This window comes from Montipora foliosa, chromosome 5, assembly GCF_036669935.1.
Source record: "Montipora foliosa isolate CH-2021 chromosome 5, ASM3666993v2, whole genome shotgun sequence".
NCBI classification, from domain to species: domain Eukaryota; kingdom Metazoa; phylum Cnidaria; class Anthozoa; order Scleractinia; family Acroporidae; genus Montipora; species Montipora foliosa.
In genome coordinates this window covers 12132403-12147402 of record NC_090873.1, presented here as the reverse complement: position 1 = coordinate 12147402, position 15000 = coordinate 12132403, and the positions used below count along the sequence as shown (strand labels likewise).

General features: G+C 39.1%; 2 protein-coding genes across 5 annotated transcripts in view; both read left to right on the top strand.

Annotated features, from left to right (window-relative positions):
* Nucleotides 1–3752, top strand: part of LOC138003649 (battenin-like) — a 9851-nt gene extending 6099 nt beyond the window's left edge. Inside the window, exons 2-3 of the mRNA XM_068849835.1 lie at nt 731–1362; nt 2812–3752. Coding sequence (XP_068705936.1) covers nt 731–1362; nt 2812–2997 — 818 coding nt within the window. The 3' untranslated portion in view covers nt 2998–3752. The remainder of the gene's footprint in view (nt 1–730; nt 1363–2811) is intronic.
* Nucleotides 3753–5231: 1479 nt separating this feature from the next.
* LOC138003648 (battenin-like) lies at nt 5232–11037 on the top strand. 4 transcript variants are annotated; one of them, XM_068849834.1, is made up of 4 exons: nt 5232–5408; nt 5552–5622; nt 5970–6488; nt 7455–11037. In XM_068849834.1, exons 3-4 carry the CDS (start codon nt 6008–6010, stop codon nt 8264–8266), a joined length of 1293 nt encoding a protein of 430 aa, XP_068705935.1. In that variant the 5' UTR covers nt 5232–5408; nt 5552–5622; nt 5970–6007; the 3' UTR covers nt 8267–11037. The 4 variants fall into 4 exon arrangements, with proteins under 4 accessions (XP_068705935.1, XP_068705932.1, XP_068705934.1 ...); XM_068849831.1 differs by having other exon boundaries at nt 5517–5622; XM_068849833.1 differs by lacking the exons at nt 5232–5408; nt 5552–5622 and adding an exon at nt 5698–5858.
* The last annotated feature ends 3963 nt before the right edge of the window (nt 11038–15000 follow it).

The following is a 15000-nucleotide window of genomic DNA, read 5'->3' as shown; positions in this document are numbered from 1 at the left end:
GCCTTGGGTCGATCCGAGGCTCTGGTGACGAGAATGATCAAAACATCGATAAAACGTCACGTGCATGCGCTTTAAATCCGATAAAACACTCTTCATTAGAATTTTTTATATATTAAGAATAATAGGGCCGGCTTCTTTTTCTTGTATGCTAATATCTTCCCCTTACATTTTCAAGAAACGCTTGTTCGGCCTCCCGAGGGACAAAGTTTTAGTAGAATGTTTTTGAAGCCGGTCAAACAACTCGCAGTACGTATTTTATTGGGTCTAAAAACACAATGCGTACATAAAAAAAACTGCTGCTCTTTTCTTAAACATGACGTAAAACCTAATTCTATTGGTTCAACGTGATCTTGCATTCCGTTCGTTGATTTATCCCTTCCAGAGTAAAAATGTTCCTTCCGGTCGGCGATAATAATCAAATTATCATTTAAAACAGAGATGCATTAACAAAAAAAAAAAACATTGATTCCAACAACTTAAACTCGACTTATTGAACAGTATCTTTTAATGCTCAACTCATGACACGCACAAGTGATGCCTTTATGAAGTAACGTGATCTTCAATTTGGACAAATAACAATCTATGTACGCGGCCCGTTCTTGGAGGCAGCAAGGCCAGTTGTAGCTTAATTTCGTCGTTGCCCAAGATAGACTCGACTGGGTTTCTTCTTACAATTTGGTGTGTTTCACAATGTTTCTTTTTTAACAGACAATTCTCCATTCATTTCCAGGGCTTACCATGTTAGCATGTCTGTCACCAGAAGTTTCGTATCTCCTCATTGCAGTTTTATGGATTCTATTTCCAATTGCCTATTTGGCAATGGATGATCTGAGCAACAGAATTCATGAAAAATTCCATCCGACATCGTTCACGGAGGTTCCTTATAAGCAAGTTGAATCCAACACCAACGACGAACTCCCATCCAAACTCTCATGCGTCGAAATGTCATGGCTAGTGTGGGAAACACTGGTACCGTTTCTTGCACTGTTCTCGAGTAACTTCAGCAAACAGTTACTTGTGAATAGTGTAGCAACAACGTTGGCGTTTAGTAACACTTCAGTCGCACCCAGGAATCAATATATATTTTATATGTTAGCGCTGGGTACTGGTGACGTCTTAGGGAGATCCTATCTTGGCCTGTTGTCTTTGTGTGGAATAGAAAAAAAGTTTACGACCCGGAAAACATGGATTCTGGCATTCGCAAACGTTTCCCTACTTATCGTTATGGTGTTTGTCTCTTGGTTTCGGCTTTTTTCTCATTTTTATGCTGTTTATGCTGTTGTTCTGGTGAACTCGTTTTTGGCTGGGGCATGCTTTGTGAATAGTTTTCACAACGCTGGCGAAGGTCTGGGAGTGCTAAAGGTGAGGTTTTGTCGTGCGCTGTTGATAGGGGCGTTATGGTCTGCAAATACAGCCGTTTCTCTCATTGGTATAAATACTGAAGTTCTACTACGTCAGCATTGCCTCGCTTTCTTAACTGAGGTGGTTTGTTATACACGATCATTAAACGGGTGGAATCCATCGGAATATTGTGTAACATAACAAAATTTTAGACAGCTTAACATAGCAACATTTAGATGGAAGACAGCGTGGGATGCAGTGTGGCCCAGAGGTTGGGGCTTTTGCCTTGAGATCGGGAAATCCCGGGCCCAAGAACCGTTCTGACACTCCTTGAATTTGATCCTGAAAGGGACTGGTTCAACATCTCATCTGCACTAGTAAATGGCCAACTGGTTGCTACAGGCCGATTTCGATTCTTTAAAAAGTTGTGCTGTTGTTTTATTGATTTTGTTTAGGTGGCCAATTTCAATTTTTTTTAAATTCTAAACACACAAGAAGATATAAGAAGAAAAAAGAGGGAGACGCGGTGGCCTCATGGTTAGTGCTCTCGACTCCAGTTCGAGTCGTCCGGGTTCGAGCCCTGGCCGGGACATTGTGTTGTGTTCTTGGGCAAGACACTTTACCCTCACGGTGCCTCTCTCAATAGTTGTGTGTACGTCTGGGATACCTAAAATGGTACAATAATCGAGGAGGTACCCCAAATTGAAAATATGAATGATAAAGGAAATACAATTTTTAAAAAAATATATATTAATTAGTTTAAAAGTATTGCTTTATAGAATAAATATTAGAGAAAAAGAAAAAAAAATCAATCAATCAAAACAAACAAGGAGGAAAACTAACGTAGATATCAATCATCACGCTCTTAATATGAAACCTGTGGCTCTGCTTCATTAATTTCGTTTGAAACCCGTTTGGGGAGTGATCAATCAATGGACCTCTTTAGATTGAACCTTTTGTTTTCCCATGTCAGACCACGTGATGTTCCCGAGGGAATTTTCCTTTTGTTTTTCATAAGTTATGCATACATATGCACGTTCATAAGACGACATTTGGAAGAAACTGTTCCCTAGAGTAACATCACGAAGTCTGAAATGGGAAAACAAAAATTACTTTGCGTATGTATGTATTGAATTTTGAATGTAATTTTAAATTCTGAGCACGCGCCTTGAACCTTGGATGTCGAGTTTCTCAGTGAAGTGCGCGTACGCGGAACGGAAACCTTAATACCATATTGATTGCGATGGTGGCAACGAAGTCTATGCCGATTAATCAATGTTAAAGATTTAAGGTAATTCCTTAGTATTGCATTGCTCATCCCTACTGCGCACGATTTTTGCGTCATTAGCGCGCGCACATGAGCACGTGCGTGTACAAAACGTAAGAGATTTCCCTCAAACTTAGCCCGATAGCGAAATAACTCCTCTTTTTTTCTCAAACTAGCACGGTGATCCCCGATTTCTTTTCCAGGTATTTGCTAAGAACTGTCTAATAAAGAACATATTTGAAGAAGAAGAAATTTTGAAGACGGATATTTTGGAAAACAGTTCCGTACTGGGCGTATTTCGGCTGAGGCGAGGACTTCAAGGTAACCACGGAACAGCCCCAAAACGTGCACTATTCCCACAACCAGGCAATCAAAAACGGCGTAAATGAAGCAATACTGCTTATGTGAATAAAAGAAGCTTTATTTTCAAAATAAAATTTTGTGTCTTTGAAAATTAACCAAGACTTAATTCTGTATGAAGGTGATTCGAATTTTTAACGCACAACCAGTACAAATACCCCATTTTAAGAGCCTGCTGACGCGTAAACAAGCACGGTGACCCCATTTTTTATTGCATTTTTTTAATGTTCATATCATGAATGTTAATTATGACAAGTTTCCAATAAAGTTTGATAGTAGAACAATTTCAACGGAATTACCTTAAAGAAAACAATTAGTAGAACAATTTCAAGGGAATTACCTTAAAGAAAACGACAAAACCTTTTAGATTACAAGACATCTTGCGACAGAAACTTCTGTCATCTTCAGTTGATTAATGTACAAAGCGTTAAGTTGAATTTATAAGTAGGAAAAAGTGCTAGTTATGCCAGTAACAACGGAATGTACATAAAACGTGACAATGTGAGATTTAAAAGGATAGTTTTAGATTTACGTGATGCAATTGTTGATTAAGAGAAGGTTAAAGATTGTAGTAAAAATCACCCTACTCAAAGTTAATGTATTTGTGGCCCTTGTTGTCTTGGAAGGCTTCATTTATCTTATGGGACCACACAACATCGTTTTATGAGTTGTTCTCACGGTATTAGGATCATGTTTTGTTGACTTTTCCATGGTTTTGTTTTTTGAGTAAATGGTGTTCTTACTAGGTCTGTTAAAAGGATACGATTATTAAATTTCTCTAGTCAATATATTCAAGGATACATTCTCCATGTCAACAGGTGCTTTGTAACAAATTTCTAGAGACGCAGATAACAACACTCCACTTCACTTTAAGTCCATGATAGTCCACTGTTAGCATAGCTATTGTTGGTGGGCCACTTAACAACAGGGAGTTTTAAGATGTACGACGGCGACTTCGACTAAATCATCAACTCAAAAATTGATCTTTGCACTTTATCTAAGTGTTTCACGGCTACTCCATCCCATTCACGCGCTACAGTGTGAAGTATCCTGAACATAAATTGAGTGCGCTTTTTAAGTTAAATAGAGAATGAAATTTTGCATTTGTATGCTTACGTTGTCGTCAAAACCTCAAATTTGGTGATTTCACGTCGTTTTTGTGCAGAGTTCCCGCAAAAATATGTGCTAAGATGCTTGCCGCACGCGCAGCATGATTATTTTTCTTTTTTTAACCAATGATGTGATTGTTTTGTGACATCGTCGTTGTCGAAGCAGTCGTCGTCTCTTAAACTCCTTAAAAATAAATGACGTAATGTATAAATGCTGGATAACGAAGAAACAAAGTATGGCGGCCATGATCTGCAGAATTCTTCATATCCTACTCAGCCTCAGCTCTTTCAATAATTGCTAAAACATTTATGCAAACTGTTCCTAGCTCATTCTCGTTCATCTCCTAAACGCGGACGTATCTTGCCGTGAACATTACCCTATTCTACACGTTCTTTTAACCATTCCTTGGTTTTTCTTCCTCAAACAGCTCCAGTAGCATAAACGCTACGAGCGGTTTTTGCCATATTTTCAAACTTAACGCCAACTTGAACTTGAATGTTTCGTCAAGCAATGTCGGATAGTGTTTTGCCACTACCTGAACATTTACATCCAACAATGTTGCATGAGGGATCCAATTTTATTCGATAGTTTGGCCAGGGCTTTAAAGCAAAGACGACGGCTACGCAACGGAATCGTCACAAAGAATATCATTGGTTAAAAGAGGGATAAATAATCATGCTGCACGTGCAGCACTCATTTTAATACATTTCTTTGACGTACACGATAAAACGACCATGTGAAATTACCAAATTTTGGGTCTGGCGACAACCTGACCATACAGCAATGAACCATTCATTTCTCTAACTTTACTTTAAAACCGTTTGTACGAATCCCGCCATCTGATAGTTCGCTCGTTCTGTACAACATTAACAAGATGGACTACTCGCAAAATTCTTGTGATAGCGGTAAGTTATGTCTTGGAAAGCCATTTTTGTCGAAATTGCCTCTGTCCTTACATAAACTCCCAATTGATATGCCAACCAGAGAGACAAAAGGGTTTTTGTTATTTCAATGGCTGGAAAATTTGAATGTCAAAAACAATTTTCTTAAATCCCCCTTGCACTAAAACAAAGAATTTGGCGAAGCGAAACTGGATGGTGCAATATCATGTTACCTACGTATACATGTTGATAACTTCACCATCAAGTTGCTGTAATGCAGCTATAGCGAACCCCCTTAATTAATCCGCTTATTCACAGCAGTCGACAGTTGAAAACCATTCCATCCTGATTCGGAACTCAAATATCCTTTTAATTTGATGCGCTGTCCTTACAACCTGTGTAATCAAGCGAGGTAATTTGCGTAACATATCACAGGCATGGAGAGTTAGGTAAGATTCCCACTTTATGGGTTGTTTTCACGTTACGTCATCGCCGCCATGTTGATGGACGAAAACAAAAGACCTCTCATTCATTATCGCCTTTTGTTCGTCCACCAGCAATTTTACATTGCAGAATTGCTCTGTGTCTCTAGATATTGGTTGCAAACCGCCTATTTTGACCGCATTCAGTTTTTATCCGCCATTTCATCCCGAGTAAGACAAGGTGAGTTCATAAAACTATGCTGCTTTCTCCTGTCCCCTTTGCGATTGCCTCATTGTAAAGGATTGTAACTTCACGGAGTGTCAAAATAATTTACGCTACACTTGTCAACATTTTTAAACATAATTATGCAGAAGCAAAGCGCACGTTCACGCAATCAGGCAAAACTTGCGCCATCTAGGGCTCGGAGTTGATTAGCTATCTGAGTTTCTTCCATCATTTACCAATCAGAATGTTTGGTTGGTTACCTCTTTTTGCACTAAGTTATCTCTGTTATGCACGTTGCTACATGAACGTTGTTACATTTTTTGCAGTTAATATTAAGTATAGATATTTTTTTTGCATGTAAGTTATTCTGCAGAAGAAGTAACGTGTTTCGTGTTCCACGATGGAAGACGTTGGAGACATATTAACAAATCCTCCGGACAGTCCTAGCGAGGAGAAGGTCAAAACGAAGACTATTTTGGCTTTCGGTACCATTGGATTCCTTGTGGATATGTTCTTCTACGTTAACTTATCTGCCGGTCAAGACATCTTACAAGGCACTGCTATTCCGACATCCTATGTTTTGTTATCTGCCACTGGCCCAGCGTGTCTGTCATCTATTTTCTACCCATATGTGTTTCAAAAGATTCCAGTGGCGGTGGCTTCTTGCGCTATTTTGGCTCTTTCTGTAGGTGGAATGCTGACAATATCGATTCTGCTAGAGCCGAGGATGAAGTTGCTTGGAGTGTGCTTAGTTTCTTTCGGATATGGCACTTTGGATAGCGTGTTTTACCCTCTATCGGCTTTGTATGGCAAAGCTACGGTCGACAGCTTCCCCATTGGGAATGGATTAGCAACTTTTTTGGCTCCTTTGTCTTATCTAGGTAAGCTGTCTATTACACAGAGGATCCGTTCTTGGTGAAGGCACTTGCACACTTCTCCACTGAAGTCGAAACGACTTTAAGTATTTGAGTCCAGCAGCTCCAATCATTCTTAATAATGATTTTTATTTAATAATGATATATTACTATAATATATATACTTGATATGTATACATTTATTTCATGCAAAGGAAACTCTCTGGACACTAACCTAGAGAACCAGGGAGCAAACAAACGATGGAAATCGTTCATGCCTTCCATGATCGGTACTCAATGTTTAATCTTCTGCCCTAAACTTCCTATAGCTTGAAAGAGAGGTTTAGAGGACAAAGCCAAAAGAAAGCGATGATATGTTAATATCTTTCACATTCAATGCAAATGACTTGTTTCTATTGTTCTTGTCCTCTCTGCCCGACTATCAAGCTGAAAATTGATATTTCGAAAATGGCGTTCTTCACTAAACCCACTATACAGTCCATTTTGGGGGTTATTTGCATTAAAACAATGGATATCCAGTTCACTGAAGCATGTACAGTCCTAAGAGTAAATAACTTTTATTATTTTTATGTAACGATCCCCCTGAAAAACGCATTGCATTATTGGGTGGTGAACATAGTCAACTGAGAATCTTCACTTTTTGCAAGTTCAAGTGTTGCATTTATGAAGTAACTGTGAACTTCAATAGACCTTATTGGAGTTAAGCCCGCAGGCACAATTTCTTTGTTTAAAAATACATGCAAAAGAGACTTAAGAGACAATTCAATACAAAATTACTACTTAGCCGCATTCATGTGGTAAAACCGCTTAAAACTCCGATAAGGGCTATTTGGACAAAAAGCAATATCTCTGTACCAGCCCACTCTTAAAGGTCGCATTGCTACCGACTCCACTGGGTTTTTTCGTTTGTACTTTGGTTTGTTTGTCAGTTTCTTTTGTTAACGGAAAACTCTCTATTAATTTTATTTTCAGGCCTTACCATGTTGCTATGTTTCTCACCAGAAGTTTCAAATCTCGTCATTGCAATTTTATGGATTTTATTTCCAATTGCCTATTTAGCAATGGATGATCTGAGCAGCAGAATTCATGAAAAACTCCACCCGACATCATTCATAGAGGTTCCTTATAAACGAATTGAATCTAACACCAGCGACGAACTCCCATCCAAACTCTCATGCGTCGAAATGTCATGGCTAGTGTGGAAAACACAAGCATCGTTCCTTGCCCTATTCTCTAGTAACTTCAGCAAACAGTTACTTGTGAATAGTGTAGCAACGACGTTGGCTTTTACCAACACATCCCTGGCACCCAGGAATCAATATTTATTTTATATGTTAGCGCTGGGTACTGGTGACTTCTTTGGGAGATCCTACATTGGCCTATTTTCTTTGTGTGGAATAGAAAACAAACTTAAGATCCGGAAAACATGGATTCTGGCATTCGCAAACGTTTCTCTACTTATATTTATGGTATTTGTCGCTTGGTTTCGGCTTTTTTCTTATTTTTATGCTGTTTGTGCTGTTGTTCTGGTCAACTCGTTTTTGGCTGGGGCTGTCTGTATCAACAGTTTTCACAATGCTGGTGAAGGTCTTGCAGCGCCAAAGGTGAGGTTTTGTCGTGGGCTGTTGATAGGGGCGTTATGGTCTGCAAATACAACCGTTTCTCTCATTGGTATAAATACTGAAGTTCTACTACGGCGGCATTGTCTCGGTTTCTTACCAGAGGTGGTTTGTTATACAAGATCATTAAACGGGTGGAATCCATCGGAATATTGTGTAACATAGCAAAATTTTAGACAGCTTATTAACATCGCCACATTTAGATAAAAGACATTGTTGGATGCAGTGTTGCCCGGTGGTTAGGGCGTTTACCTTGAGATCGGGATATCTCTGGTTTAACATCCGTTCTGACAACTCTTTGAATTTGATCCTGGAAGTCTCCGGTTCTAGTTTTCAGCTGCAACTAGTTTTCTGTACGCCAATTGGGATTCTTTAGAAAGTTATTCTCCTGTTATGTTGTTTCATTGATTTCGTTTAGTGGCCGTGAAAAGCCCCTAAGAGAAGTGATTATATGTATTGAATTTGGACAGGAACCCATGACCCAGAGCCTGCAACTCCATTTTGTTCGTTCACGGTGTTGTGACAGACCGATTTATTTTTAGATTGAATTTCCCGCGCATGAGACTCCCAAAAGAGCCCTATGACCAATTACACGAAACTAACCTGAAGTCAAACCGGAGCTGCCTTTGTTGTTTTTTTTTTTTTCGGAAAAGGTTGTCGAAAAATAGATAGGCCTGTAACTGATGCCGTGACATAGGACCCAGTATGGGAGATGTAGGCTCCTGGCCATGGGTTCCTGATTTGGAGGGTAACAAGGACTATATAAGATTTTCAACTATACGCAAGCGCGTTGGATCTTGCATGCTGCGTTTTCCAGTGAAGTGCGCGTACGCAGAACGGAAAACTAAGAGACCATATTGATTGCGATGGTGGCATCGACGTTAATCTCGTACCCAGATCTCACTCTGTCACTGGAAATGTGAGATCTGGTAAAGTTCGACAGTACACCATTTTTCATTGGCTACTAAAAAAAGGTTGTGGCAATGCAATCTACGCTCCGGTTGGCTTATTTCGCGGGGCACTTAGTGAAGGTTTGGTTTCGCAAGCTCATGTTCTGTTTTGAATAAATTCCAGTTGTGCGGAGGAAAGTTTTGTTTTTTTCCGACGCCGGAAAAGCTTTACAGTTGAGGAAAATCATTTTAAAAATTTGCGACGTTTGTGTAAATGGTACCGACGAAAGCCCCACGTACCCTGCCACTCGAATAAAGTTCTGCGTAGCTGGCTATGCGGTACGCAGAAACTAATAAATTCAAGTTGAAGTATGTAATTTATTCAAAAAAGTGTTTCTCGTTCTTAAAGAGTGACTTGCGAATTAAGTAGTGATCAATTGTGAATTTTACGGTTAGATTAACTACATTTTTCACGAGATCGTGTCAAGAAAATAGCGCTCGTTACAGTGATTAGGTCTAAGCACTCTTTAACATTTTAGCTTTCAATTTACGGTTTGGTTAATTACACTTTTCACGAGATCGTGTGAAGAAAATAGCACTCGTTTATTGAGTAAGCCTAAGCGTTCGTTTCAGTTATTCTGCAATTGCTCCGACAATTAAATAATCTCGACCGTTCAAAAACAATCGCCTGTAGCGCCTCTTTCTGTTTCGGCTTAAGTTTAAGGTTTCCTTGTCCTCTGTCCAAAAGAATCTCTTCAAGAATACTCTCGAAATCCATGTTTATTCCGCAAAATCACCCAAAATCACAACAGAGAGTACGAACATGCGCAGTGATAGAAAAGCCCGTATTCCGGGCCTCGCTGGCACAGAGCATGCTCGAAATCGAACTTTACCAGATCTCCCTTCCGTATGAACGTGGGAGATCTGGGTACGAGATTACATCGACGTCAATGCAGATTAATCAATGGTAACAATAGCAAAAATCCCCTTAGCTCTGCAATTTAGGAGACTAAAATCAATCGAAGGAAGATTAATTCAAATGCTGGCTCGTGTGGATCGAGGCGAAATACGGATAACCCAAGGAAAACCTTGTTTTAACAGAGTAGACAACAACGAATTCAACGCCTATATGATCATAGTCTGGAATGTGAAGGGTCTGCGACTTCACCAACCATACTTCCATTATGGTGATGTTGATGATGATGATGATGATAATTACGATAACAGGCCTTTATTTCTGGAAATGCAGCTAATATCATGCCCTCACTTTTCTCAATGACGTCAACAAGACTTGTGTCCAGAAATATAAGAACGTCACTACACAGTTCCTGACTTGGAAGGACTAACTCAACAATGCCTTCAAATTAACACTCTTCGCGAATGATATACACTACTCCGGAAAAATGCGAGGGATTATCATTTGAGTTTTCCTACAAATTGTTGCATTTTCTTTGCAAACTGACGGATCTAGACGGCAACTTCTGACAAATTAAGGAAAGCGCCCTTAGTAAACATAAACATCTAAGATTTGAATCTGGACAAAGTACTCCACGATACGACACGTGGATTTCTTGTACAAATGAAGAACTTACTTCCTGTTATTTTTCCGTTTCTCTTCTAGTATTTGAATTCAAATTAGTTGTAACTACCATATTTCATTACAACTTTTTCCAGTATTACGGCAACATCCTACTAATATGTATATCTACATGGAAGCAATCCAATTAGTAAACTCTAATTGTACCCGGAAAAGGCTTGTTTGGCCAGCTGGAATACTCAGTACATTAGTAAATAATCACATTTACGTTGTATAGGCTCTTGCCCAAAATATTTACGAAAAGAGCACTTTTCGTCAGGAAAGTATGACAGTTTTTGCGTGACAAATGCGGTGAAAAAATGTGGTTGGTTCTGCGCATGTACATAAAGCTAAATGTACAATATCGCAAAATATTTGAACTCCTCTGTTGCGTTTTATGTTCGGTAACTTAAAGAGTTGGATAATAAACCTCAATCTTTACGTAAACTGCACACTCCCCAGAAAAGCTGTTATTCAATTCCCAGAGGATTATAGGACACAAACATGGCCGCTCTTTCTTTATTTAGGGCCGCTCCTGATCTAAAAGAATACAGGCTCGGCCTTTTCTGGTGTCCTGTATGAATAACAAAGAAATACAGTGGAGATGTCGGCTAGATTATTATTAATTTTAACATCCAGGTTAAAGTTATGGCAATTATTCCCGTTATGTTCTCTCATAAATGTTCGCTCGTAAAGTGATCTCTCGTAAAGCTCGAGGACCGACCTGTTCCGGAAACGCTCGACATCTTTTAGTGTGAGTTTACCGCGTACGGTGTGTGCATTTCTATGTGGTTTGAGCTTGTTGATGGTTTGCATCTGATGTCACGGCGGCCATGTAGGTTTACAGAACAATGCAGTAAAATGACTTTTGGGAATTTCACTTTATTATTATGCAAAACTTGTGGCGCAATCTTCTATTGTTGTGTACACCCACGTGGACGCCTCATCACGTGGATGCAAACCAAGAATTAGACATTGTTCAACCACGCCATTTTTGTTCAATACCACGTATGCACCTTCGCTTAGAAGAAAAATGAATCAGCCATTACACAACCATGCTACGTATGCGCTTTGCTTAACATCGCGAATACGCTTTAGGTTGTGAATACAGACCAAATGCAGTGACGTCTGTACACACGACCGAGGCCAAGATTCTCCCATAAAGACTAACTAAGCTCGGTTAATAAGTTGTTTATTACGTGGCAAAAAAGAACAATTTAATTCGTTTAATTTAACTGGTCTGTACTGACATTTTGCTTGCGAACGACGATGAGTAGAACTTAATTCTGCCAAAGTTTCCTCGTCCTCCTTTTTCTTTTCTTTTTTTTTTTTCTCATCATGCTTTTTGGAACTTCCATACATAGACATTGGCAGAAGAAAATACTCAATATTTTTGCATTTTAGTTTCCAACTTTTTCACCGCAAAACATTACCGGTCTAGATACCGGTCCAGATGGGAAAATCGTGACCGCGGTCAATATCGATTTTAGCCAATCAAATTCGTGAATTTGGTAGTTTCCATTCCTTGTAAGACAGAGCAATATAATACCGGTAATGTGTCGTGCGAAATGCGAAAGAAGGCTCTGGCAGGTAAGTTGAGATCAATCACATCAAAGTTACTTAATTAGTTATTCGTTACTCGTATAATCTGTTTTTTTTTCAAACTTATTTATTTGACTTCTTAATTATAAATGTTGCTTTATCATACGTGTCAAGTACTGGAAAACTTTTCATATAACGAATTATAGCAGATTGAAGCATTACAATGTAAGTTTTCTGGGAAATACAAAGTTATCTTTACCAATTTGCCGCAAAAATGAAGCAGATGAAAATTGAGGACCATGGAAAGAATGCTTAACCATGATTATCCTGAATTATAAATCCTGTTTTCTTCAACACAACGGAAATGTTACTCTGGTTCTATTTTGAAGATACTTTTGAGTTATTAAGCTTCATTAAATTATTATCTTTTTCATATCCAACCATGTATGTGGTGACAAGTAAGGTTAAAAAAGTGACCATATCTTGACTCATTGTAAAACAAAAGTGGTTAAGGGCTTGTTGTTACGAGGTCAGGGATTAGGGGCAAATTTTTTTCCGGAGGCTTTACCATTTCTTACATTTCTGAATCTGACTACATATTACTTAATCTTTTGCAGCAGCTATGGTATCATGGCTACTAAAGATGTGAACTCAAGTGATTGATAGTATACTATGGCCAAACAGAAAAAAATCATAAAGACCCTAATTGCGGAGCACATAAAGGCAGTGGCAGATTTTGATCAAAAATCCAAAGTTGCAAGCCATGTCCACCATTTCAGCCACAAAATGAACTTTGAAAACGTCAAGGTCGTTGGTTTCGAAGCCAATTACCACGAGCGACTTTTCCTCGAAGCCTGGCACTCTACTTTGGACCCGAACGCTGGAAACGATCATATCGTACTTCCAGAAGCCTACAAAGGCATCGCGCGAGCATGAATTGTATGGTCACGCGGCGCAAGCTTCCCGCTACGTTACTTTAATTGGGGAGCTTAAACGCGCGCGTTTTTTAAGGTTTTAAGACGCGGACGTCAACCAGAATAGAAAATTTCCCGTGCCAGGGCTGTGGTGTCTCCCAGATTTTATACTAATTATCTCTAATGGATAAAAGATACTTGGAAATGTAAATGTGGTTGTGAGAAAACAGGTTAAAAGGGAAAACAGAACACACCCGGTTGGCGTCCGCCTCTCAAAAACGCGCGTGCTTAAGCTCCCTAATAGACAATTTCGATATATTAAAATTCAGTCCCAAACAAAAGGCATCAACTCGAGGCTCTGGGGAATAAATATAAGGATTTGTGTGAGTTTATTCCCCAGAGCCTCGAGATGATGTCTTTTGTCTAGGACTGAATTTAAATATATCGAAATTGGTCTATTAAGCTCGTGCGTTTTTGAGACGCGGACAGCAGCCGGAAGTGAACTGTTTTCTCTTTAAACTTGTCTTCACACAACCACATTTACATTGCTAAGTACCTTTCCTCCATGAGAGATAATAGATATAAAAATCTAGGAGACAGCACTGTCCTGGCACGCGAAATATTCTCTTCCAGTTGCCGTCCGCGTCTCAAAGACTGATGAAGGCTTAAGAATTAGCCGAAACGTCTGCTGAAAAATATCAAGAGTCAGTGGCAAACCTTTTTCCATAGAATTTATGATTTGGTTCTTGTTGTTGAAGATGACAAGTTTCATGTTCATGGTCAGATTTTTGGGTTATGGTCGCCTGTGTTCGACAAGATGTTTGTTGGAAAGTTTCGAGACAAAAGTAAGCGTGAAATCCCACTTCCTGGACAGAAAGCAAATGAAATTAAAGAGCTCCTCTTGATGATTTATCCATCCTTGGAAGAAAAAATAAGTGTCTAGGGCCAAATGTTTCTTTCTTCTGGAACTTTTCGGTGAATATCAAATTATTTCTGTGGTTAAAAAGTGTGAAGCTTTCATTGTCTCGATGGTCAGGGAAAAGACCGAGGATGACACACTGCAACTGCTTGTCTTTGGTCAAAAGAAGCATCCCTTTAAGGATCAGATAGAACCAGGCAATTAACTACAGATTGCTGAAGGAATTATCAGCCATTTGCAGAAAACTTGCAAGGTTGTGAAGAAAAAGGGATTGCAAGGGCTTCTTGATCTCAGCAGATCTCTGTATTCCCATATCAAGAAAAAGGTCCATGTGATTGATGTGCGAGACAGCAAAGACGAAACCACCGATTTATACCTTGAACTTGGATCAAGGGATGACAAAAACAAATTTACTCTGTCGTAGTGTCGCTAAAATTAGTGCACATGCAGAAAAAGTCCAGGAAGATCTTGAGACATTGCCATGAGGGTAGGTGTACAAGAATTGCATTTTGTTCCTTTAAATTATTGAAACATTCTGAATAACCTCTGGAGTAAATGGCAGTGCAAAAGGCTTTTGTCATTGAATCCTTACGCTTTATTGCCCTTGCGATGTGAGTATCGAGCATGCCAATGTTTTTGGGTCCTTGTGCTTGTACCGAAGCAGAGATTACGTAAAACAAAAGAAACAAAGACAGAAAACAAAGCAATTTCAAATAAAAACTAATCCCAAGTGATCAACATTTAACACAATGCTTTCCGGTCCCCTAATTGAAAGACCTGCGTTTTTTCAACGCTCAAGTTTATTTGTGCACTAGATTTTACTTATGAGAAATTGAAAACAAAATATGCACAGTTTCTGGTCAAACAAAATAACTTCAAAACTAAACTAATGAATACTGGATGGCCATCATTGAACTCGGTAAATGAATGCCAGAAAATATTTTTTTAAGGCTATACTGTGCACACTCAAGTAATGTCAAAACTGAAGAACAAATTTAGTAAGCAATTGTCATACATGTGAAGAAAAATATACATTATTTTGAGGTAGAATCTGTACT